Raw genomic sequence first — 26210 nt, forward strand, 5'->3', positions numbered from 1 at the left:
TCCTGCCGCCTGCCACCAGGTGGCACTGGTGGCACACAGCCCACAATTGGTGGTGGGTGCTGCCTGTGGTCCCTGCCTTCCCCAGTAGGGGCTTCTGGGAGGGTGGCTTGGCTGCCCAGGTATTTCCCCAGGCAGGGGGCTGGCACTTTGGCTACCTCACCCTGTGTACTAAAGGGACAATTTTATTCCTGGGCCCAAGACCTGCTGGTGCCTCCTGTCAGGTGATGTCAGATGGCTAATTAGAGGTCTCGCCTCTGAATTCGATTCTAGGACAGTTCGGGCTCTCTCGGCTCCGGGGAGTTTACTGGCGTGAAGGAGCTCGATGACATCAGTCAAGAGATTGCCCAGTTACAAAGGTATGTTGGAAACGGCCCTTCCCTCTGCATCCAAACGTTACACGAACTCTCCCAGGTTGTTATCGGAAGTATCAGAGACTCACCTGGAAGTTTGCTCATCACAGGTTTATTCAGAAAGAAGGAAAAGATACAGCTTCTGAGGTCCTCAACTGGCTCAGGGGGCTCAAAGAATGACATTTTCCATTTGAATCAGCCTCAGCCAGAGCCCGTGGCAGCTGTGTGGTCCCAGGCAGGTCATGGGCAGAGCCCGTGGCAGCTGTGTGGCCCCAGGCAGGTCGTGGGCAGAGCCCGTGGCAGCTGTGTGGCCCCAGGCAGGTCGTGGGCAGAGCCCGTGGCAGCTGTGTGGTCCCAGGCAGGTCGTGGGCAGAGCCCGTGGCAGCTGTGTGGTCCCAGGCAGGTCGTGGGCAGAGCTGGCAGCTGTGTGGCCCCAGGCAGGTCGTGGGCAGAGCCTGTGGCAGCTGTGTGGTCCCAGGCAGGTCTTGACCAGAGCCTGTGGGTGGCAGCTGTGTGGTCCCAGGCAGGTCGTGGGCAGAGCTGGCAGCTGTGTGGTCCCAGGCAGGTCGTGGGCAGAGCCTGTGGCAGCTGTGTGGTCCCAGGCAGGTCGCAGCTCAGTAGCCCCAGGCACCAGCCCCTCCCCAGTGCTAGGAAGGCCTTGACAGCTAGAGCAGTTGGGTCTTGGATGGTGAGGAGTGGGCTTAGGACCCAGCAGCTGAAGGTGTGAAGGGGCCTCCAGGTCTCTGACTCACCTCCTTGCCTAGTGCCTTAGTTTCCTCGTGTGTAAACAAGGGCTTTGGATGAGCTGTCTGCACTTTTAGAGTCTGATATAAAGAAATGAAGTCACTTCCTGTATTCCGCTCTGGATCCTCTTCACGAATGACATCCTTTTTTGTTGTTTATTTTTTAGACAGGATCTCGCTCTCACCCAGGCTGGAGTGTAGTGGCGTGATGATGCCTCACTGTAGCCTCTGTCTGCTGGGCTTAAGCAATCCTCCCACCTCAGCCTCCTGAGTAGCTAGGACACACCACCATGCCAGCTAGATTTTTTTTTTTTTTAAATTTGAGACAGAGTCTCACTCTGTCACCTAGGCTGGAGTATAGTGGTGTGATCTCAGCTCACTGCAACCTCTGCCTCCTGGGCTCAAGTGATCTTCCCACTCAGCCTCCCAGATAGCTGAGAGTACAGGTACATGCCACCACGCCTGGCTAATTTTTTTGTATTTTTGGTAGAGATGGGGTTTCGCCATGTTGCCTAGGCTGGTCTTGAACTCCTGAGCTCAAGTGATCCTCCGGCCTTGGCTTCCCAAAGTGCTGGGATTATAGGCATGAGCCACTGTGCCAGCCAACATCTTTTTTCCAGTCGATTCTAGGACAGGGTGGACTCTTGTGATGTTGGGGCACCAAGCAGAAGGGCCCAAAGGTGCTTTGCCCTCTGTGGGAAAAAGATTGTTTACTTGGCTGAAAATGGAAAGGGCTTTGACTTTCCCAGAGAGGACTGGATCCTAGTCCTAGCTGGGGGATCCCCAGGGGTCGTATTCACAGGTGCACTATTCTGTCAGCTCCTCTGGGTTTGGTTTTGTGCTGTTAGCAGAGCCCTGATGAGCAAAGGCAGGTTAAGTCTTGGAGGGGATCAAGGTGGGTGGCAGGTTAGAAAACCTCAGCCGGCCGGGCCCAGTGGCTCGCGCCTGTAATCCCAGCACTTTGGGAGGCCAAGGCGGCGGATCATGAGGTCAGGAGATCGAGACCATCCTGGCTAACACGGTGAAACCCCATCTCTACGAAAAATACAAAAAATTAGCCGGGTGTGGTGGTGGGCACTTGTAGTCCCAGCTACTTGGGAGGCTGAGACAGGAGAATGGCATGAACCTGGGAGGCGGAGCTTACAGTGAGCCGAGGTTGCACCACTACACTCCAGCCTGGGCGACAGAGCGAGACTCTGTCTCAAAAAAAGAAAAGAAAAGAAAAGAAAACCTCAGCCACGGCCTGAGACAGACACCCCACTTAACACTCAGTGCAGCAGACGGTTCCTATTCTGTCCTGGCTCCTGGGGGCCGCATTATCCAAACTGGCGATGAGGACGGATGTGCAGCCTGACAAGGCTGAGGGTGTCTTGAGGATGCAGGGCCAGCATGCTAGAGCCTGGGCAGGCCTGAGAATCAGGACTGGCAGGCCAAGGATAGAGGCAGCCCCTGTAGTGCAAGGGTCAGGGTCTAGGAAGGGACGCTGGGGCATGAATCACCCCAGTGTGGCCTCAGGCAGCCAGAAGCCTTGTTTTCCCAATGTGGAGGTGACAGGCTGGTGTGTGCAGAGCGCCTGTCTGTAGGAGGCTGGGGCCTGCAGTGGCCCCTCGACAGGTAGCTCTGAGAGTGGCCCTTGGATTGGGGGAGTGTGGGCTGAGCTTTCCTCTTATGGTTTCACACTGCCATAAGCCCACAAGGGCATGTCAGGTCCTTCAGTTTAAAGAGCACTTTGTATTGTAAGTTTCTGGGCTTGTGGAAATGAATATTCCGATGATCATAGTTATTTTGTGTCTGGTGAAATGTTCCTGAGAGGGCCTTATTGTTGCGCAAGTCCTGGGTCCCTGGGCAGGAGGCAGGGTCTGTTAGACACATGGTGTTCCTGTCCCTGAGGCAGCCTCTTTGGGCACAAGAGGAGAGTCAGTCCATTCATACTGCTTTAACAGACCACTCTGAATGGGTGACTTCAACATCAGACATTTCTCACAGTTCTGGAGGCTCAAAGTCCAACCTCATGATACCAGCAGATCCGGTCTGCTGAGGGCCCATTTGCTGATTCGTGGAGAGTCACCTTCTTGCCATGTCCTCACAGGGCAAAAGGAGCAAAGGGAGCTCTCTGGGGTCCTTCTTATAAGGGCACTGAACCCTGGGCCTTGTGGCTCACACCTGTAATCAATTTTTCCTGTTCCAAGCCACCCAGTTGGTGATTTGTTACAGCAGTGCTAGGAAATACATGCACGGATTCTATCTCAGTTTAAAAATAAAAGAAGGCCGGGTGCTATGGCCCGTGCCTGTAATCCCAGTGCTTTGGGAGGCCAGGGTGAGAGGATCGGTTGAGCCCAGGAGGTCCAGACCAGCCTGGGCCACGTAATGAGACCTAGGCTACAAAAAATACAAAATTTGCCAGGCCTGGTGGCACACACCTGTGGTCCTAGCTACTCAGGAGGCTAAGGTGGGAGGATTGCTTGAGCCCAGGAGATCAAGGCTGCAGTGAGCTATGATCGTGCCACTGCAGTCCAGCCTGGGTGACAGAGCAAGAGCCTGTCTCAAAAACAAAAACAAAAAAAAAGGCCAGGCACATTGGCTCACGCCTGTAATACCAGTATTTTGGGAGGCCGAGGTGGGTGGATCACGAGGTCAGGAGATCGAGACCATCCTGGCTAATACAGTGAAACCCCGTCTCTACTAAAAATACAAAAATTAGCCGGGTGTGGTGGCACATGCCTGTAGTCCCAGCTACTCGGGAGACTGAGGCAGGAGAATCTCTTGAACTGTGGAGGTAGAGGTTGTAGTGAGCCAAGATTGTGCCACTGCACTCCAGCCTAGGTGACAGAGCGAGACTCTGTCTCAAAAAAAAAAAAAAAAAAAAGGGTAGTAGTCCAGACAGGCTCTCCTGGGCTGCCTGGGGTGTCATAGGTTGAAGTCAAGGCGTCGACTGGGCTGGGCTCTTATTGGAGGCTCTAGGGGAAGAATCTGTTTCCAGGCTCATTCAGGTATTGGCAAAATCCAGTTCCCTGCGGCTGGGGGTCCAGGGTCTCTTTTTCCTTGCTGAGTGTCAACCAGGGCCACTCTGTGCTCCTAGACACTGCCCCCGTTCCCCCTCGTGTGGTCCCTCCACCTTCAAAGTCAGCAAGGGTGCGTTGGGTCCTTATCACATTTGGGATGTCTCTGACTTGCACTTGGGCCACCAGGTGGAGAAAGCACGCAGATTTCAGAGGGTGGTTACGTTGGGAGCGATCCCTCCGGTGGTCACAGGTCCTAACCACAGTCGACAGGGAAGGGACCGTACAGGGCGAGCAGTCGCTGGGGCTCATTCTTAGACTTCTGCCAGCACACAGAGGGGCTTTTGTGGGGATGAATGGAATCGGGTCTTGAGGAGTGGAGGCTTACTATTCACTCTTGTTTTCATGAAATGTTTTTAAACATTCAGAGAGAAATATTCACTGGAACAAGACATTCGAGAAAAGGAAGAGGCAATCAGACAGAAAACCAGTGAGGTGCAGGTAAGGCTCTCGCTCGTTTTGGTTACATCTACTTTGTGCTAAATGTAGTTTAGAAAACTTCCCTCCCTGGCTGGTGGTGGGGAGGGGTGGGGGTCTGCCCTGGATGCAAACGTGAGCTCTTGGGGGCTGCAGAATGCAGTTTGTTTGTTTGTTTGTTTGTTTTTCAGACTTAATTTACTTTATTTTTCTTGCATAAAAATGCTGTGTTGTAGCCACGGCTGGAGCCTGGGTCCGCGGCACGGAGACTCTGGTGTGGGTTTTGACAAGGTGGTCCGTGAATTCCTGATAGGGAGGCGTGGTGAATACAGTCTCCTTCCAGAGGTCGGGGGTCAGGTAGCTGTAGATCTTAGAGATGGCACCAAGGTGGCTTTGGCGAAGTTGCCCAGGGTGGCGGTGCAGCCCCTGGCTGAGGTGTAGCAGTCATCAATACCAGCCATCATGAGTGGCTTCTTGGGCACAGGTGCTGAGACGATGCCAGTGCCCCTGGGCGTGGGGATGAGGTGCACCAGCACAGAGCTGCAGCGGCCTGTCACTTGCAAGGGACAATGTGGGGCTTGCCGATCTTGTTCCCCTAGTAGCCTCTGCACATGGGGACAATGGAGAGCTTGGCCGGGATGATGGCCCTGTGGATGGCAGTGGCCACCTCCTTGGAGCACTTAACACCCAGACGGATGTGGCCATTGTAGTCCCTGATAGCAATAAATGCCTTGAACCTGGTGCACTGGCTGGCGCAGGTCTGCTTCTGCACAGGCATAATCTTCAAAACCTCATCCTTGAGAGAGGCACCCAGGCAAAAGTCAGTGATCTCAGATTCCTTGATGGGCAGGGAGAAGAGATAGCTCTCCTCCAGGGACTTGATCTTCACGTCCTTGACCAGGCGGCCCAGCTTGGTGACGGGCATCCACTCCTCATCCTCGGCCTTGCCTCTGCAAGCTCTGTGGCCTTGGCCCTGGCCCTGGCCCCATCCATGGCCGTGACCCCAGCCCCGGATGCCACTGCTGAAACCTCCATGGAGGTTACCACAGTTGCCCATCCCAGGACCTCTGACACCACCCCCTGCCCCCCACGCTGCATTGGTGTCATCCGCCATCTGACTTGCACTTGGGCCACCAGGTGGAGAAAGCGCGCAGCTTTTAGAGGGTGGTTATGTTGGGAGCGATCCCTCTCATGGTCACAGGTCCTACCCACAGTCGACGGGTGCCACTGCTGTGACATCGGTCGTTTTGGTGTTTTCTCGGAGAAGAAGTTTTTTTAAAAAAATAGTTTGTTTTTTTTTAATTTTCCAAATAGAGACAGGGTCTCAAACACTTGAGCTCGAATGATTCTCCTGCCCCAGCCTCCCAAAGTGTTAGGATTACAGGTGTGAGGTGTGAGCCACCAAGTCTAGCGAGAGTGAAGATTTTTTTTTTTTTTTTTTTTCCCCCCAGTTTTTGGTTTTTTTTAGAAATGGAGTCTTGCTCTGTTGCCAGGCTGGAGTGCAGTGGCACAATCTCAGCTCACTGCAATCTCCACCTCCCGGGTTCAAGTGATTCCCCTGTCTCAGCCTCCTGAGTAGCTGGGATTACAAGGCATGCACCACCACGCCTGGCTAAGTTTTTGTATTTTAGTAGAGATGGGGTTTCACCATGTTGGCTAGGATGGTCTCAATCTGCTGACCTTGTGGTCTGCCCGCCTCAGCCTCCCAAAGTGCTGGAATTACAGGTTGAAGTTTTTAAAGTTGCTTATAACTATAGACAGTGGCTTCTCTTTTTCTAAAATTGAGACAAGTTGGCCCTCAGTATCCAAGGGTTCTGCATCCTTTTATCTAAGCAACCACAGATTAAAAAAATAAAAAATAAAAAATAATCCAAATTGATAAAACAGTACAATATAACTATTTACATAGCATTTACATTATATTAGGTATTATAAATAACCTACAGATAATTTAAAGTATACAAGGCTGGCTGTGGTGGCTCACACCTGTAATCCCAGGACTTTGGGAGGCCAAGGCCGGAGGATCACTTGAACCCAGGAATTTGAGACCAGCCTGCGCAACACAGTGGGACCCCATTTCTACAAAATATTTGCAAAAGCCGGGTGTAGTGGCACGTGTCTGTAGTCCCAGTTACTCTGGAGACTGAGGTGGGAGAATCACTTGAGCCCAGGAGTTGAAGGCAGTAGTGAGCTGTGATTGTACTACTGCACTCCACCCTGGGCAACAGAGTGAGACCCTGCCTGAAAAATAAATGAATAAGTAAGTAATATGGGGTGGTGGCAGGGTAGGTGATGTGTGTAGGTTACATGCAAACACTAAACCGTTTTACGTCACACTTGAGCATCTGCAGATTTTGATACCAATCTGAGGGATGACAATATAATTCGTGTAAAATGTGCTGTATTGAAGTGTACATTTCGGTGGTGTTTCGCATAATCACCGTGTTGATTAACCATCACTCTATCGAGTCAGAACCTGATTGTTTCTCCCGTAGGCACCAGTAGGCTCATAAAAGAACATCCAGCCCTGAACAGTAAATGGAAGGTTACTTTCTGAAAGATTCATCATTAACTGTTCTCTTTCAGTGAATGGAAGAGTTTGACACTAACTTTCCATTAACCCAAAAGGAAACCTCATCCCCATTAAGCAGTTACTTCCCATTCTCCCCTTTCTCTAGCTCCTGGCAACTACTCATTTTTTTTCTGTGTGTATGGATTTGTACCCGGTCACCTGGTCACGACGGGGCACATTTTCTTCGTCCGTTCCTCCCATCGGTGAATATTTGGGTTTTCTCACTTTCTGGCTGTTGTGAATAATGTTGCTAGGAACAATTGCCTGCAGGTTTTTGTGTGAACACCTGTTTGCATTTATCTCAGGTGGATACCTGGGAGTTCCGGACATCTCCTGTCAGTGGAATCATACGACACATGACCTTTTGTGCCTGGCTTCTTCCACCCAGCATCATGTTTTTGAGGGTCATCCATGTTGTAACATGTATTAACATTGCATTCCTTTTTATGGCAGAATAATATTCCATTGTGTGGATGGGGCACATTTTCTTGTTTTGTTTTAAGAGGCAGAGTCTCACTCCGTTGCCCAGGCTGGAGTACAGTGACACAACCGTGGTTCAATGCAACTTCCGCCTCCCAGACTGAGGGGATCCTCCCACCTCAGCTTCTCAAGTTGCTGGGACTACAGGCACGCACCACCATGCTTGGCTAATTTTTAATTTTTTTTATAAAGACGAGGTCTCACTGTGTTGTCCAGGCTGGTCTTGAACTCCTGGACTCAAGCAATCTGCCTGCCTCGGCCTCCCAGAGTGCTGGGATCACAGGCGTGAGCCACCGTGTCCAGCCACGATGGGCCACATTTTACTTATCCATCCCTCAATTGATAGATGTTCGGGTTTTCCCACTTTTTGGCTTTGTCAATATTGTTGCTAGGAACATCTGTCTGCAAGTTTTTGTGTGAACACCTGTTTGCCTTTATTTTGAGTGTATACCTGGGGATGAATTTGCTGGGCCACATGGTAACTGTTGAGGAGCTGCCAGACTGTTTTTCAAAGTAGGTGTACCGTTTTACGTTCCCGTAAGCAGTGTATGAGGGTGCCAGCTCTGCATAGCCTCACCAACACTTACCGATTTCCGATTTTTCCTTGTAGCCGTCGTGGTGGGTGTGGAGCACTGCCTCATTGTGGGTTTCATTGGCATGTCCCTCATGCTTCCTTAGCGATGTTGAGTATCCTTCCATGTGCTTATTGGCCATTTGTATGTAGTCTTTGGAGAAAAATCAATTCCGATTCCTTGCCCTTTTATATTGAAAAATAATTTTTCTTGTCTATTTTTAAATTGCTTTTTTTTTTTTTTTTTTGAGACAGAGTCTCACTCTGTTGCCTAGGCTGGAGTGCAAGTGTGCGATCTCAGCTCATTGCAGCCTCCACTTCCCGGGTTCAAATGATTTTCATGCCTCAGCTTCCCGAGTAGCTGGGATTACAGGCATGTGCCACCACACCCAGTTAATTGGGTTCTTTTTACAGCTGTTTTTGTTTTTGTTTTTTTTTTTTTTTGAGATGGAGTCTCACTCCGTGGCCCAGGCTGGAGTGCAGTGGTGTGATCTCAGCTCACTGCAACCTCTGCCTCCCGGGTTCAAGTGATTCTCCTGCCTCAGCCTTCCAAGTAGCTGGGATTACAGGTGTGCACCACCACACCCAGCTAATTGTTGTATTTTTAGTAGAGACGGAGTTTCACTATGTTGGCCAGGCTGGTCTCAAACTCCTGACCTCAGGTGATCCTCCCACCTCAGCCTCCCAAAGTGCTGGGATTACAGGTGGAAGCCACTGCCCTGGCCTATAGCTAGAGCTGAATTTGAAGAGTTCTTTATCATTTCTAGGTAGAAGTCCTTGTCAGATATGTGACTTGCAAATACCTTCTCAGCATCCACTGAGAGTCCACTCTGTGGATTGTCTTTCCACATTCTCGATGGTGTCTTTTGAAGCACAAGTTTTTAATGTTGGTGAAGTCCAGTTTATTCTTTTTTTGCTGCTGTCGCATTTGGTGTCAGCTGAGAACCCATTGCCAAATCTCAGGTCACATGATATACCCCTGTGTTTTCTTCTAAGAGTTTTATAGTTTTCGCTTTTCCATGTAGGTCTTTGATCCTACATGGAGTTTTGATCCTACATGATTTCTAGTTAATTTTTGTATATAGTATAAGGCAGGGATGCAACGCCATTCTTTTGCATGTGGACATCTAGTTGTCCTGGCACCATTGTTCTTATTATTTTACTTAAAAAAATTGTTTTTAGAGACAGAGTCTCGCTCCGTTGCCCAGGCTTAAGTGCAGTGGTGTGATTCTTGTTCACTGCAGCCTCCAACTCCTGGGCTCAGGGGATTCTCCTGCATCAGCTTCCTGAGTAGCTAGGACTACAGGGTGTGCACTGCCACACCTAGCTAATTCAAAAACATTTTTCTTTTTGTTTTTAGAGACAGGATCTCACTCTGTTGCTCAGGCTCGTCTCAAACACCTGGCCTCTAGGGATCTTACCACTCTGGCCTCTCAAAGTGTTGGGATTACAGGTGTGAGCCACCCTGCTGGGCCAGTGCCATTTGTTGAAGAGACTCTTCTTTCCCCCATTGAATGGCCCTGGCATCCTTGTCAAGGATGAGTTGACTGTAGCTGTGTGCGTTTATTTCTGGACCCTCAGTTCTATCCCATTGACCTATCTGCATCTCCTCATGCCACTACATCACTGGCTTGATTACTGCAGCTCTGTAGAAGTTTTGAAATCAGGAAATGGGCATCCTCCATCTTTTTTTTCTCTGTCGGTGTTGTCATGGCTATTCTGGGTCCCGTGTGTTTCCATATGATTTTTTTTTTTTTCTTGAGACAGAGTCTTGCTCTGTCGCCCAGGCCAGAGTGCAGTGGTGCTGTCTCAGCTCACTGCAACCTCTGCTTCCTAGGTTCAAGTGATTCTCCTGCCTCAGCCTCCCGAGTAGCTGGGAATACAGGTGCGTGCCACCACACCCAGCTAATTTTTGTATTTTTAGTTGAGGCTGGGTTTTACCATGTTGGCCAGGCTGGTCTCAAACACCTGACCTCAGGTGATCTGCCTGCCTTGGCCTCCCAAAGTGCTGGGATTACAGACGTGAGCCACCGTGCCTGGCCCCATATGAATTTTGGAATCAGCTGGTCTGTTTCTGCAAAGAAGCCAGCTGGGGTTCTGACAGGATTGTGTGGACTCCGTGGACTGTCGAGGTTATTTTTGTCTTCTCTTTGCTCCCCTTCCTAACCTCGAGCTGGTGAATCTTTGTCCCTCTGGGACTTTCCGGTGGCTCCTTCTCCATTACGGAATAAGGTCCAGATTCCTTCAGTTCCACACTATTGTTACCTGGTGTCCAGGTAACACCGGGCCTAACCCTCTTCCCGTCTTCCCCTCACTTATCCATTACTCCCCTTAGATGTGGCCACCCCACACCCCTGACTCCCACAACTAACTCTGTTTCAGTTATTCAGTATTCACCCCCAAACTTGTTAGACTTGATGCCTCAGTTCCGAGTTTTGGAGACACAGCCCCATCCCATCAGCAGCCACCCCTTCTGGCCTAGGGTCTCCACTAGTGTCTAGGGGAATCCAGGAGTTGTCACGTCACGGAAGTTGGCTGCGCTGTGGCCTGACTGAACAATGACCTTTTTCAGTGAAGGGGGAAGACAGAGACTGCCCTGAAGGAAACTGCAGCTCAGTTTCCTAAATGCAGGAGAAACTATGTGCAAAAAATTACCCAGCAAGGTTTAAACAATTATGTATTTCAGTTTTATTGATTTATATATCAGGGAGGGAGAAAGCAAGAATCAAGAAGAGGAAAACAAGGCTGGGCATGGTGGCTCACACCTGTAATCCCAGCACTTTCGGAGACCAAGGCCAGATGGTCACTTGAAGCCAGGAGTTCAGGACCAGCCTGGCCAACATGGTGAAACCCTGTTTATACTAAAAATCCAAAAAAAAAAAAACAAAAAAAAAAACCACTGGGCGTGGTGGTATACACCTGTAGTCCCAGCTACTTGGGAGACTGAGGCCTGAGAATCCCTTGAACCCAGGAGGCGGAGGTTGCAGTGAGCTGAGACTGCACCACTGCACTCCAGCCTGGGTGACAGAGTGAGATTCTGTCTCAAAAGAAAAAAAGAAAATGCTGGGGAGCAGTGAGAAGAAAGGTAAGGGAGAGCCAAGAGTGAGTAGGGCAGGAGCTTCTGAGGAGGGGTTTAGACTGTGAGAACCCTCTTAGAGAAATGGTGAGGTACCCTGAGCACCTTTGTCACTGCAGACACTGACATGTCGTGTGTGTCTTAGTCCATTCAGCTTGCCATAACAGCACACCATGCACTGGGTGGTTTATAAACAACAGAAGTTTACTGCTCGCAGTTCAGGGGGCTGGGAAGTCCAAGATCAAGGGGCCTGCAGATTCAGCATCTGGTGAGGACCTACTTCCTGGTTCATAGGCAGCACCTTCTTGCTGTGTCCTCACTCAGTGGAAAGATCGAGGCAGCTCTCAGGGGCCTCTTTTATGAGGCCACTAATCCCACTCACAAGGGCTGAACCCTTATGACCTAATCACCTCCTAGAGGCCCCATCATCTTGGGGGTGAGAATTTCAACAGCAGGCATTCAGTACATGGCACGTGGCCAGTGAGTTCCCTCTTGTCCTCCTGTCATGCCTCTTCTAGGCAAATATTCTCTGTTCTGTGCATGAAGTGTGTGGTATACACATTTTGTCATCTTTGGTTTGAGGGGGACGTAAAGGAGGGACCTTCTCTGGGCAGGCCAAAGGCATTGGAGCCCCTGGTGTCCTGGAGCCATGGGCCGTGGCCTGGAAGGAGCCAGTGTGGCCCTAACTAGAACCCTGAGGCCCAGGACATCAGGGAGTTGCTGCCGGCGTTACCCGGTGGTGGGGCCAGGGTTTGACTTAGGAGGCTCTAGAGGCTTCCGTCCCTGGTGGGAGCATCGCTCGGAGCACTGGGCTACCTCGGGCTCTCCCCGTGCCTCCCACTGGACACCTCACCCATTCCCACATGTTTAAATACCACCTTGCTGCTGACACGCCTGACTTTGTGTTTCCAGCGTCTTCCCTTCCTGGCACACTGGCTGGAGTCTTTCTCCCGAGTTTCCTGTCGAACGTGTCCAGAAGTGACCCTGATTGTCCCCTCCAGATCCAGCCCTCAAGTGAAAGGCCAGAGGCAGGGAGGCTGGGGAGCAGAGACCCCAGCTTCCTGAGGCATGATTTGCCCATTGAAGCAGGGAAGTGCCTTGACGTCTTTGTCCCTGTAGTGAGGAAACCCCAGGCCACCTCTGGTTTTCTTATCTTAAGGCACCAGCCACCCCAGCAGCCCAGACCAGCTCTGGAATTCAGCCCCACCGCCCAGCCATGGCTCCCTGCAAACCCACCCGTCCTGTCCATTCTCATGACCACCACCTTGCTCAGGCCCCGGCTGCTGCTGCCTCTCCCTGGACCCCACACGAGGCCCCTGCAGTTCCTGCGTCCTGATAGCCCCTTGCATCATGCTCCACATGGCAGCTGGAGGGAGGGGGCTTCTCACAATGCCCGTTTGTGCTATTTCAGCTTTGGTTATTTATCTTAAAGACAGATAATGCATTTGCACAGTTGAAAATCAGGAGGTGAGAAGCCTCTGCCCTCTCCTTGGGTGCCCCCATCCCTGGAGGTGCTGTTTATGAGCTCCTTGGGGTGGGGGCCTTCCAGAAAGGCATACCCTCCCCTTCCTGTTCACACAAATGCAATGTGCTCTTGTCCTACTGTAAGGCAGAGCACCTGGTGCCATCCCGTTCCATGGCCAAGGAGCATCCCACAGTGTGGGCTGTGCTGGAACCTTCCAGCCAGTACCTCATGGACATCTGCATTGTTTACGGATTTTGCTGTCAAAGACATTGTGTGCCTCTCTGCACATGTCATATGCCTCCAGGATGCTTTTCTTGGAAGTGGAATCATGGGGCGGTAGAGCCTTGGGCTGACCATCTGGATCCATCCCAGGGGATCAGAGAGAGCTTCAGAAACAGAATCATGATGTCCTGCCTCCCACGCTTGCATATCCCACCTCCCCACCGCAGAGCCCAGCACTGTCTCCTTGGCGTGGCCTGCAGGGTGCAGCCTCTGATGCCTCGGCCCGTTCCCTTTTGCTCCAACTGGAGTGCAACATCCCCCCACCCCAGGGCCCCTGTGGTTCCCTCCACCAGGCTCTGCCCCTGGCCCTTCACCTGCCTGACACCTGCTCACCTGTTGGCATCACCCTAAATGTTGCTTTTGTGGGCATCTTCCCTGCCCACAAGGTGTGACTGCAGTTTCCTTGTGACCCCCTTGGTGCCACTTGTCCCCGTTTATTTGTGTTTGGGGATATTCCCCTCCATAGTCATCCGGGAGCTGGGGCCTTTTTCTCACAGGGACCCAGCCCCTTCTCTGGCACCTGGCCTGTTAGGCCATCGAGAAATACCTGCTGAGGGAGCTGTTGAGAGAGTGGACCCGGGCCTCCAGCCCAAGAGGCACACATTGGCCGTGGGTGTGCACGGAATGCTGGCCCTGAGCACGGTCCTGCCACGTGGTTTCGGAGGCTTCCCTGGGGCTTCTGGCCCAGGCTGCCCCCAGTTATCTTGAACATGCTTCATTTTTCCCATCCTCACGTAAATCCCTGCAACTCCTCCCTAGGAATTACAAAATGACCTAGACCGGGAAACGAGCAGTTTGCAGGAGCTCGAGGCTCAGAAACAGGATGCTCAAGACCGCCTGGATGAGATGGACCAGCAGAAGGCCAAGCTCCGAGACATGCTGAGCGACGTCCGGCAGAAGTGCCAGGACGAGACTCAGATGGTGGGTCCCAGCCACGTCCGGGGCAGCGCCCTGCGCACGGGCAGGGGTTCCCGAGGGCTCCCCTGCGCTCATGTTACCTGGGAACACAACACTTAGACATCCTACTAGGTCAATAGAGTTGCTCCAAATACCACGCAGAAGTGTCCGAGCACCAGTGGCTTGACTTCCTGGCCACTCGCCGTGCTCCTAGAAATCAGGTTTTATATGTGAATGGCCTTGGTCCCTGTGAACCTGTGCCCTGAACACACCCCACCTTGCCTGTGCCCCACAACACAGGGAGTTCCAGGGTGCCTGTCTCCCCTCCTCGGGTGTCTCTGAGGCTCCACACAGATTCCAGAGGCTGCAACCTCAGAAAACTATGGGGACGCTCAGTCTCCTGGGTCACGGACAGATCGTTCATGCTTGGTCATGCCCCTCATTATTCCAAAGTGATCTTCCATTAGCTACAGCAGGAGGAGCCCGTCTGCCGTTTCTGTGTCTCTGTTTTGGGTGTGGAAAGAGGCCTGTAAGGAAGCCAGGTGTCTGGGCCAGGGTTAGGTGTCTGCCTCCCTGGGTTAGCTTGTTTCAGGGATAGGGGCTATGAGTTCTTTCTCGGAGTCCCATTTCATCATGCACTGTGAATCCCTTTAACATCTTTTAACATCTCATTTCAGATCTCATCATTGAAAACGCAAATCCAGTCTCAGGAATCGGACTTAAAGTCCCAGGAAGATGATCTGAACCGAGCCAAGTCGGAGCTGAACCGATTGCAGCAGGAGGAAACCCAGCTGGAGCAGAGCATTCAGGCCGGGCGAGTCCAGCTGGAAACCATTATCAAGTCCCTGAAGTCAACGCAAGACGAAATCAACCAGGTGCTTCCGTGGAGCCAGGTCCCTGCCACATGCCGGGGACCAGCGGGCCCCAAGAGCTGAGGCTGCCACTGCTGGACTCCTTTGCTCTCACCCTTGTTACTTAGTGAAGGTCTCTTTTGGGAGGCCGTGGTGCTGGCCTGGAGGCGCAGGGCCAAGGACTCCCCAGGGCATGTTCCAGAGGGTGTTGGCATTGGCCTGGAGGAGTTCACTTTCCTTTCCTGAGCACACAGCATCTTCAGGGAGTAGGCGGGGCGGGGTGGGAACGTTTAATTAATGACTCATTTGGAGAGACCTTGGGGTTCTTTCCAGCCTGGTCCTCACACAAACAAGAGGGACAAAGTCAGAGAGATGACTCCTTTGTCCCTGGGCAAGAGAACAGACATCCTCTGCAGTCACTGGTGTGTTCAGGAGGTACCACCCTGGAGCATCGCACCATGCAGGACCCCTATTCTCTAAGCTGTCTGGGGTGCCCCCACCCTCTTCCCAGTCCAGGGTGGCGCTGGCTTCTCGTGGCCTGCAGCTTTTGCCTTTCCCTGCTCTCCTGTGGGCAGTAGTTGAAGGCCTCTGTCCTGGCCCTGGGCATCCAGTCTGCAGAGTGGTTGTGACACTGGCCCTCGGCCTGTGTGGGGGTGGCCAGGCACATTTCCTTTCCCAATTGAACCGGTCTCTGTGCTCTGTTAGCCAGTTTATAGGCCACAGTTGATCATAAACATGGACTGCTCAGAGATTTACTGCCTTTTCTTGTGCTTTATGGTTAATATCTGTAGGATTACTTTCAGTGTTTTCTCTTCTAACCCTTAGAGTTTGTAGTTGGGTGTCAGGAGCAAAGATATCTTGCTTTGCTCAGTGCAGTGCCTTACACCTGTCATCCCAGCACTTAAGGAGGCTGAGGCAGGAGGATCACTTGAGGCCAGGAGTTCAAGACCAGACTGGGCAACATAGTAAGACCCCATCTCTACAAAAAATGCATTTTTTGTAGAGATGGGGCCTCGGTATGTTGCCCAAAAATATAGGTGGTGATGTGCGCCCGTAGTCCCAGCTACTCAGGAGGCTAAGGCAGGAGGAGTTTCTGAGCCCAGGAGCTCAAGGCTACAGTGAGCTATGATCACTCCACTGCACGCCAGTCTGGGCGACAGAGTGAGACCCTGTGTCTTAAAAAAAAAGTCTTTCCTGACATGTTTTCCTGACCCTGTTTAATGCTGATGATGTCTTTGTTGCACAGGCAAGGAGCAAACTTTCCCAGCTGCACGAAAGCCGCCAGGAGGCCCACAGGAGCCTGGAGCAGTATGACCAGGTGCTCGATGGAGCCCATGGCGCCAGCCTGACCGACCTGGCCGACCTGAGCGAAGGCGTCTCCCTGGCAGAGAGGGGCGGTTTTGGAGCCATGGTAAAGGTTGAATAAATGTATTACAGTACGGGGCTCTGGTCCCCGGGTGTGACAGCAGAACATCCCACCCGCCAGATCTGTTCATGGCCAACGTTGGTTCCACCCAAGTGCAGGCGGCTGTCTCTTGGTTTTGCTGCCACTTTGTGCGTTCACACCAAGCGTCGCAGCCTGGCACAGGTGGCCATGCTGAATCCTGGCTTCCAGAACAAAGTCCAAGATAGGCCAGGATCCTTTCAAAACCTGTTTTGAAAGCCCTCCATCTCTGTGGAAGCATTACACTGGGCCAGCCACCCAAATTCAGAGGGCTTCTCAAACTTAACCAAAATTGGATCAGTTTCTACTCATTGTGGATACCCCACATTCTACTGATGGGGGACAGGGGACATCTGAGGGGTATGTGTCTATGTATATGTGTGTTTCCACAAGGAACACCTTGAAAAGCAAATGTGTTGCTAAAGGTGAGGAAATAATGGCAAGCAGCCCTCCCAGGGTGTTCCTGTTTCAACTAAGAATTGGCCTCTGCTGAAATTTCGATTATGTTTAAAAACCTCTGCACTTTACTCCCATCTCATGACCTTAGAGTTGTGATCAGGCCTGGGGTAGGGGACTGTCGGCCCCCTAGATTTTTGAGAGATCTCGAGCCCCTGATACCAAGACAGGTGTCATCTTTTCCTTAGGTGGTCACATCCCCCTTGTTCATGCCAGAGTCTGCCCCTGCAGCCTCGAACCTGGGGACATGCGGCTTCCCATTTTGTCTTGGTGCTGTTGTGGGAGCGGATGGGCTGGGCCGCGCAGGTCTGGATGTTTCCTTGGTGCTCTGCTGCCTTGAGCAGCTCTCTCCGTGCTGCCACCGTCTCTCCCAGGGCTCCTCCCTGGAGCCCTTCTGCTCCTGGGTCTGTGTTCGTCATGGATTCCTCTTCCTCCCTGGAATAAGAGTGAGCGCTCATGCTCTCTAAACACCACACTTGCCTCTTTATGTTCAATGCTTGACTTGTTCCTCTTCTCAGCAGCCGAGTCCTCAGTCCCAAGGATTTATGGGGAAGCACACGCATCCCCTGGGCTGCTGGGAAGGCCCTGCTGGCAAGCTCATCTGTCTCTTGTGTCTGGCCCACACTGGGTGTACTGCCTCCCTCTTTCCTCCCATACTCTCTTTTCTCGTGGACTCGTAATGAGGTGGCTTCCATAGCCGCCCCCGGGCCCGTCATCTTCAGCTTTATCGTCTAAATTTAAACGATGAGCATTCATCCTTCATGAATTACGAGAAGCCAGAACTCCTCGCTTTGCTCCCTGACTGTTCTTGGCGTGTGTGTTTCCGCCTCACAACCCGGCTCCTACTTTCCCCATCTGGCATTGTCCCCTGGCACTGCTTTTGGCTTGTCCTGCTCAGTCTTCGTTCAGGGAACAGCTTCCTCTTCAACGTCCCTTTTGCAGGTTTTTAGAGACCGGTTTTCTTGGATGAAAGTTGGCAGTGAAGTGGCAGTTTGCAAGAGGCCGGTGATTCCCCCAACTCCAAAGACAGATTTTTACCTTTCTTGTTATTTTTGTTCATCTTTTGGGCAGGGCAAAGGTTACATGAGAGACAATTACTTTGGGAATGTAGATATAAGATATGTTACATGGAAATTTGCAACCGGCGTCCAAAAGAAAAACTGTCTTTATCTTGTTGTACAAATACAGTTTTTAAAGCATTTTTCTGACTTGTTTCTATTTCTTAATAAATACTTGGAAGAGAGATTTTTGTTTACTCCTGAACACTTCAAGACTACTTCAGAGCCGAGGGAGAGGTGCCTTAGTTCTCCCTTGTGGGTTGAAGTTGGGGATTTTAAGTCCCTGAGAATAGTGGTACATCTGAAACTTCCTATGTTTGGACAGTTCTACTCAAGTTACTAAATTCCATGTGAAACTCACGCAGTGTAACTTTATCTCAAAAGTCAGGGTTTTTTGTTTGTTTTTTTTTTTTTGAGACTGAGTGTCTCTACTCTGTCTCCCAGACTGGAGTGCAGTGGCACGATCTCAGCTCACTGCAACCTCGGCCTCCCGGGTCCAAGTGATTCTCCTGCCTCAGCCTCCCAAGTAGCAGAGATTACAGGCACGTGCCACCACGCCCAGCTCATTTTTGTGTTTTTAGTAGAGACGAGGTTTCATAGTGTTGCCCAGGCTGATCTCAAACTCCCGACCTCAGGCAATCTGCCCGCCTCGGCCTCCCCAAATGCTGGGATTAGAGGCGTGAGCCACGGCACCCCGCCAAAGTCAGTGTTCTTAAAACCATATTTATTTCTTGTCTCTCATCTGATTATGAGAATATTGGCCTCTTGCTCACCATCCAATCAACTTGTAGAGAGAAGCTAATAAGTCATCCCAGACTTAGGCCTTACTGAGGACAGATTAAGAAAGGTTGGATCATCTGTCACATCCAGCCCCAGTGGCATGCTGGAGCCAGTTTTTACTGACTTTCCAGAACCGATTATTAAATAGAAACTGGCCGGGCACAGTGGCTCACACCTGTAATCCCAGTCCTTTGGGAGGCTAAGGTGGGAGGATTGCTTGAGGCCAGGTGTGTGCCACTGCACTCCAGCCTGGGTGGCACAGCGAGACTCAATCTCTTAAAAAAAAAAAACCCAAAAAACAAAAAACAGGAACTTGTGAGCTGGTTGCTTGGAAACTTGAAATCAACCACAGTGAGACTGTTTATACCACAGGAATTGGCAGAAGCTCTAAACCAGGGCTTTTTTCTGAGAGAACTGATTCCCAGCACACCCCTGCTGCCCAGCACCCCTCTAAAGGCAGGAATGTCACAGAAGCTTCTTGAGCCCCCTTTCAGAGTTACCATGTGTATTTCCTAAGAAGGGCACTACTTCACACTGGGTGCTGAACTTGTTCAAGATACTACGTCTCTGCGAAGGGCCGTGTCATTCATCCTGGCCTTTGTCTGCTGTACTCGTGTCCCCCAAGTTGGCAGATGGGTCTTTTCTCCTTGGTAGGTGGTCTGCAGGGGGTAGAATTGATGGCATCTTTGTAACAGGGAAATCCCATTTCCCACTCTGATTCTGTGCAATGGAATCAAAACCACCTTTAGGTACCCTGACCTCCTGAATCCTGCTGGGGTCTCAGGCTTCCCCTTAGAAGGGGAAGGAGTGATTGTGGTTTCAGGCCAGTGACTCCTGAGAAAGGGATTGCAGGCCCGACTATCAGTGCAGGGGGCTTGCAACCTGCGTTCCCAGAACAGAACCTTAAGTCTCCTTTCTGCCATTGTTAACTGTTATTTGGAAGTCTTCCAAGTGATGACTGAAAACACTGAAAAAAGAAAACCTTATAAATAAATGCCAATGAAAAACTAAATAGAGCCAGGCATGGTGGCGAGTGCCTGTAGGCCCAGCTACTTGGGAGGCTGAGACAGGAGGATCCTTGAGCCCGGGAGTTCTGGGCTGTAGTGTGCTATGCTCATTGGGTGTCTACACTAAGTTAGTCATCAGTATGGTACCTTCTGGGAGCAGGGGACCACCAGTCACCTAAGGAGAGGTAAACCTGCCCTGATGAGAAACGGAGCAGGTCAAAACTCCCATGCTAATCAGTAGTGGGATCGCACCTGTGAATAGCCATTGCCCTCCAGCCTGGGCAGCACAGTGAGATCCTACCTTTAAAAACAAACAAACTAAATAGAAGCTTTCATTCTGAGGTCAGACTGGCATTCTTAACTCACTGCTTTATCCAGGTCATGATCCCTCTCTTTCTTCTGGAATAAATACATTCCTCCTTCCATGGAGCAGTGTGAGAGGCGGAGTTTCCACGTGGGCCTCCTGGCTTCCTTAGAGTAGGACTTCTCCATCTTTATCTGCATCCGAGAACCCCATCAGATGCTCGCTGGGCGTGTGTGTCTTGTGGTGGTCGGCACCTGACATCCACTCAGCACTGTCTCCAGCTGCGGTGCTTGTGGACATCTGTACTTAACTTGTCTAAGAACCCGGCTTGGTTTCCCCACCTTGGGAAAACCCTGTGGTCGGAGGCTCCAGCTAATGTTTCCCAGGTAAGAAAAACCATTCCATGTTCATCAGATGGCAGGGATGTGGGTGCATTCTCCCGAAGCGGGGACTGAGGAAGAAGCACTCACACTAATTCACTCATTCACAGCCTGGACCAGTGGCTCGTCTTAACTCTGTACCTCTCAGAATTGTCCTACATCCCTAAGTTGGCTCCCCAGAGTGGTGGCAGCCTTGCCAGGAAACTTTCTTTTGAACCTTTTATGTCATTGTCCCAAACCATTTGTCCCTATTTTCATGGAAGCCCCAGCTTTTTAATGATTTTGTTTTGGTCGGTTGGAATACTGGACTGGTGTGTGAGCCCCACGCAGGGATGCCAGTGTGTGTGCCAAATTCAGTGAGGGTGTTGTGCTGTTTTTTTAATATCACAGTGAAACCTTCATGTTTTCACTGAGGGTGTGTCTTTATTAACTAAAACGGAGTCCTTATTTAAACCAACTGCATTGTTCCCGTGTATATGACAAACCCACCCTTTTCAGGCTACTTCCCACTACAAAAATGTGCTCTTCAAAAGTAAATATTTTTTCCTTCTTGTTTAAATAAACCTGTTTGTTTCTAGAAATACACACCTTTACACAACGCTTTGCATGTTTTTTATGCTCTAGTAATTCTAACTGCATGAGTACTTATTTCCTCATAGCACAGAAACAACCAGCATGTTTCTTGGTATGAAAACTCCATTTTCTCAAATACCCACCTAGGTACCTACTCACCGAGAAAAGGATGATTGAGGAAGGTCACACCTTTGAAATGAGGCCTGTGCTGCAGTTTTCTTGATGGCATTTCCAAATGTATTATTTTTTTCTGACTCAGTGGTTAAAAAAATATTATTTAAATTTCAGGTAAAATAGATATAAACGGCCGGGCATGGTGGCTCACACCTGTAATCCCAGCACTTTGGGAGGCCGAGGCTGGTGGATTACTTGAGGTCAGGAGTTCAATACTGGCCTGCTCAATATGGTGAAACCCCGTCTCTACTAAAAATACAAAAATTAGCTGGGCATGGTGGCGTGCACCTGTAATCCCAGCTGCTCGGGAGGCTGAGGCAGGAGAATCACTTGAACCCGGGAGGTAGAGGTTGCAGTGAGCCAATATTGTGCCACTGCATTCCAGCCTGGGTGACAAGAGTGAAACTCTGTCTCAAAAAAAAAAAAAAAGGCCTTAACTTGACCATCTTCACTGTCTTTAAGTGTACAGTTCGGTAGTGCTAGGTATATTCACATTGTTGTGGAACCCAGCTCTAGAACGTTTTCATCCCCATGAAATACCCACTCCCCATCCCCCTACCCACAGTCCCTGGCAACCACTGTTCTACTTTGTCACTGTGAACGTGATGGCTCTAGGGTCCTCATAGAAGAGGAGTCATACCTTGTGCATCGTTTTGTGACTGTTATTTCACTCAGCATCCTGTCCTCAAGGTTCTTCCATGTTGGAGCATGTGTTTGCTTCCTTTTGAAGGCTGGATCAGATTCTGTTGTGTGGCTCTTTACAGTTTTCTTGATGACATTTCCAAATTCATTATTTTTTTCTGACTCAGAAAAAAATTTTGTTTTTCCATTTTGTTTATCCATTCATTCATCGATGGACATTGAAGTTGCTTCCACTCAATGATTTTTTAATGAACTTTTATTTTAGAATAGTTTTTAGATTTATGAAAAAAATTGCAAAGATAGGCCAGGTGTGGTGGCTCATGCCTATAATCCCAGCACATTGGGAGGCTGAGGTGGGAGGATCAGCTGAGCTCACGAGTTCAAAACCAGCCCTGGCAACATAGTGAGAGACTTCATTTCTACAAAAAATATAAAAATTAGCCAGGCTTGGTGGTGCACGCCTGTAGTCCCGGCTACTCAGGAGACCAACGTGGGAGGATCACTTGAGCCCAAATGGTCAAGGCTGGAGTAAGCCATGAGCATGCAACTGCACTCCAACCTGGACAACAGAGTGAGACCCTGTTTCAGAAAAAGAAAAACTGCAAAGATAGTGCATAGTTCCTCTATATCCCACACCCGGTTCCTCCTGTTAGTCACATCACATAGAGTACATTCGTCACAACCAATGAACCAGTATTGAACATTATTATTCACTCCAGTTCATATTTCTTCAGTGATCTTTAATTTATTTATTTTTTTAAAGATACAGGGTCTTGCACTGTTGTGGCTGGAGTGCAGTGGCACAATCATAGCTCACTGTAACCTCCACCTCCTGGGTTCAAGCAATCTTGTGAGTCAGCCTCCCAAGTAGCAGGGACTATAGGTACATGCCACCATACCTGGCTTTTTTTTTTTTTTTTTTTTTTTGAGGCAGAATCTCACTCACTCTGTCACCCAGGCTGGAGTGCAATGGTGCAATCTCAGCTCACTGCAACCTCCGCCTCCTGGGTTCAAGCAGTTCTCCTGCCTCAGCCTCCCAAGTAGCTGCAATTACAGGTGCCTGCCACCACCCCCAGCTAATTTTTTGTATTTTTAGTAGAGACAGGGTTTCACCATGTTGGCCAGGCTGGTCTTGAACTCCTGACCTCAGGTGATCAGCCTGCTTTGGCCTCCCAGAGTGCTGGGATTACAGGCGTGAGCCACCGTGCCTGGCCACATTTTTAAATTTTTGTTTTTATAGAGATGGGATTTTGCTATGTTGCCCAGGCCAGTCTCGAACTCCTGGCTGAATCATTCTTTTTAGGGTCATGCTACTCAAAGTGGAAATGTGAGTTAAGTATGGAATTCCATCCTTTGCTTTAACTCAGAAATAATCAAATCTTTGTCCTATTTCTTCACAAAATTATAGGATGATCCTTTCAAAAATAAAGCCTTGTTATTTAGCAACAACACGCAAGAGCTGCATCCGGATCCTTTCCAGACAGAAGACCCCTTCAAATCTGACCCATTTAAAGGAGCTGATCCCTTCAAAGGTATCTCACTTGCTACCCACTTTCTCATTGAAATACTGTGTGTTTTCTGTCAAATTTAGAGTGGTTGAAGGGCTAGAAAAGTAAGGACATGCCACAGTCTGAAATGGAGGGGGAAAGAACGCCTTTTTTGTTTGTTTGTTTGGAGACGAACTCTCACTGTCTCCCAGGCTGGAGTGCAGTGGCGCAATCTCGGCTCACTGCAACCTCCGCCTCCTAGGTTCAAACAATTCTCCTGCCTCAGCCTCCCAAGTAGCTGGGATTACAGGCGCCCATCACCGCACCCGGCTAATTTTTGTATTTTTAGTAGAGTCGGGATTTCACCGTGTTGCCCAGGCTGGTCTCGAACTCGTGACCTCAGGTGATCCAGCCGCCTCAGCCCCACAAAGTGCTGGGATTGCAGGTGTGAGCCACCAGGCCCGGCAGGAGCACCTTTTAAGCTTCTTATCTCACCCTGTTAACCAGAGAGCCAAGGCATTGAGACACAGTGGGAAGCATTCCAAGCTCACCACAAGACCCACATTTGAAAGCAGCTTGGCCAGTCCCCTTCAACTCTTCAGTACTTCAATTTCCTCATCCCTCAGCAGGTTAATAAATTTGCTCCTTGCTCACCTCACAGGGTTGATAAAATAATCAGAGCTAGTAATGATCATGAAAGTACCTGGCAAACCATGGGTTCCTACATAAACGTAAGGTCTGGATAATTTTAGGAGTCTATCCAGAGCCACACCTGAGTCAAGAATAACTAAGAATTCCGGAAACAAGACGTCCTAATTTATCTCCATGTTTCAGAGCAAAACAGTATTTCCAGGAGGAAGGCTCTCTGTACATTTCTGAGAAAAACACTGAGGTGGGGAGAGGACAGTGGAAGTTTGAGCTTCAGCTTGGAGTTGAAGCCTGCCAGGTCTGAGAGGCGAATCTAGCAGCCCCTGACGCCCAGGGGCGCCACTGCCTCATTGCTGCGGGGCTGGTGGTGAAGTGAGGGACAGCCCAGGGTCCTGTGTCCTCTTACCCAGGGAGGTGGCAGGCAGACGGGATAAAGGAAACCCGGCATGGGAAGAGAGGAGTGGATTCTAGCCCGCTCTGTGTCTTCCCCTACTCCAGCCTGTGTGGGACAGCCACCAGTACCTTCCTTCTCATCTTAAACATTCCAGCCAGAATCAGCTGCCTCCTCCAGGTCCGCCTCTTTGATTTGCCAAGGTTTCGAGGGCAGGTGGATAGAAATAACATTATTTCTATCGAGGGCAGGAGAAGGAAATAACATTCTCTCCCTACACTGGAGGAGTAGAAGGCAATGAAAGGCCTGGCAGGTGGGTGGCTGTGTTCAAGGGCCCAGCCCGTGTCCTGTGCCCTAAAGCTAATAAGCATTTCTCTCCTCTCCCACCCAGGCGACCCGTTCCAGAATGACCCCTTTGCAGAACAGCAGACAACTTCAACAGGTAAAGTTCAGTGTTTCTTGGACCAGTCTTTGGACTGTGTCCAGTCCTGGCTCAGAAGTTTCATGTGGCGGGACTTGTGTCCACACACACCGGGATGGAAGTCATGTAACTGGGAAGGATGGCCGTCCATCTGTGTTACACCCATCCTCGGTCCCGTTCCCTTCTGGAGGTAGCTCCCCTCCCTAGGTCCAGTCACTGCCTACACCCCACCCTGGAGTGTGGTGGGATCACATTGCCTGCTAATTTATTTATTTATTTTATTTTTTGAGATGGAGTCTTGCTCTGCCACCCAGGCTTGAGTGAAGTGGTGTGATCTTGGCTCACTGCAGCCCCTGCCTCCTGGGTAGCTAGGACTACGGGCGCCCTCCACCATGCCCAGCTAATTTTTGTATTTTCAGTAGAGACAGGGTTTCACCATGTTGTCCAGGCTCATCTCGAACTCTTGTCCTCAAGTGATCTGCCCGCCTTGGTCTCCCAAAGTGCTGGGATGACAGGCATGAGCCACCATGCCTGACCAATTTATTTTTTTTCAGGTGAAATTTATATAACGTAAAAGTCACTATTTTAAAGCATCCAGTTCAGTGGTATTGAGCACACTCACAGTGTTGTGCAATGCTCACCTGCCTTCACCTAGTTCCACAACATTCTCATCCCCCCAAAAGGAGACCCCATCCCCATCAGCAGTCACTCCCCGTTCCCTCCCCCAGCCCTTGGCACCCACTAATCTATTTTCTGTCTCTCTGGATTTACCTGCATTGTTCATTATTATTATTATTATATCCAGCTCCTGCAGGATATATTATTTATTTATTTAGAGACAGGGTTTTACTCTGTTGCCCAGGCTGGAGTGCAGTGGTGCAATTAGAGCTCACTGCAGCCTTGACCTCCTGGGCTCAAGCAGCCTTTCTGCCTCGGCCTCCTTAGTAGCTGGTGCTACAGGCGCATGCCACCACACCTGGCTAAGTTTTTTTTTTTATTTTTACAAGCGGGGATCTCTCTGTGTTGCCCATGATGGTCTTGAACTCCTGGCCTCAAATGGTCCTCCCATCTCAGTCTCCTAAAGTGACTGGAGGGTTGGGATTGCAGACATGAGCCACCATGCCTGGCCAGGATATCATTATTTTTAAAGTCAATTTTATTGAGTGGTATACTGTACACAGAACAAAATTCACCTATTTTATTATGTAACAAGATGAGTTTCAACAAATATACACAGTTGTGTGAGATTTGAGGACACTTCGATCATTCCTGAGGCCCGTTTGTTGTCACCCTCTGCCCTCTCCCCAGGCTGCCCTGGCCACCACTGCCCTGTTTTCCATCCCTAGCGTTCTTCCCTTTCTAGAATTCCACGTAAATGGCATCATTCTGTGGTGTGTCCTTTTATGCCTGGGTTCTTTCACTCGGTATAATGTTTACTCACGGGGCATTTTTCCTTCTAGATCCATTTGGAGGGGACCCTTTCAAGGAAAGCGACCCATTCCGTGGCTCTGCCACCGACGACTTCTTCAAGAAACAGACGAAGAATGACCCGTTTACCTCGGACCCGTTCACGAAAAACCCTTCCTTACCTTCGAAGGTGAGTGGGGTGGGACGTTGCCTGGGAGAGCCGCACGCCTGCTCTGTGTGTGTGAGGGTGGCACTTCCCAAAGGCCTCCTTCCCT

The 26210-nt window shown here is 50.3% G+C and overlaps 1 protein-coding gene across 1 annotated transcript in view; it reads left to right on the forward strand.

Moving 5' to 3' along the window:
• The window catches only part of EPS15L1 (epidermal growth factor receptor pathway substrate 15 like 1), a 115343-nt gene that overhangs the window by 53501 nt on the left and 35632 nt on the right, over window positions 1-26210 (forward strand). The window contains 8 exon segments of the mRNA XM_007995644.3: window positions 271-356; window positions 4521-4593; window positions 13775-13936; window positions 14590-14787; window positions 16010-16174; window positions 22990-23113; window positions 24499-24549; window positions 25989-26125. Of these exon segments, the coding sequence (XP_007993835.1) occupies window positions 271-356; window positions 4521-4593; window positions 13775-13936; window positions 14590-14787; window positions 16010-16174; window positions 22990-23113; window positions 24499-24549; window positions 25989-26125 (996 nt within the window).

This window comes from Chlorocebus sabaeus, chromosome 6, assembly GCF_047675955.1.
Source record: "Chlorocebus sabaeus isolate Y175 chromosome 6, mChlSab1.0.hap1, whole genome shotgun sequence".
In the NCBI taxonomy this organism is placed as follows: Eukaryota; Metazoa; Chordata; class Mammalia; order Primates; family Cercopithecidae; genus Chlorocebus; species Chlorocebus sabaeus.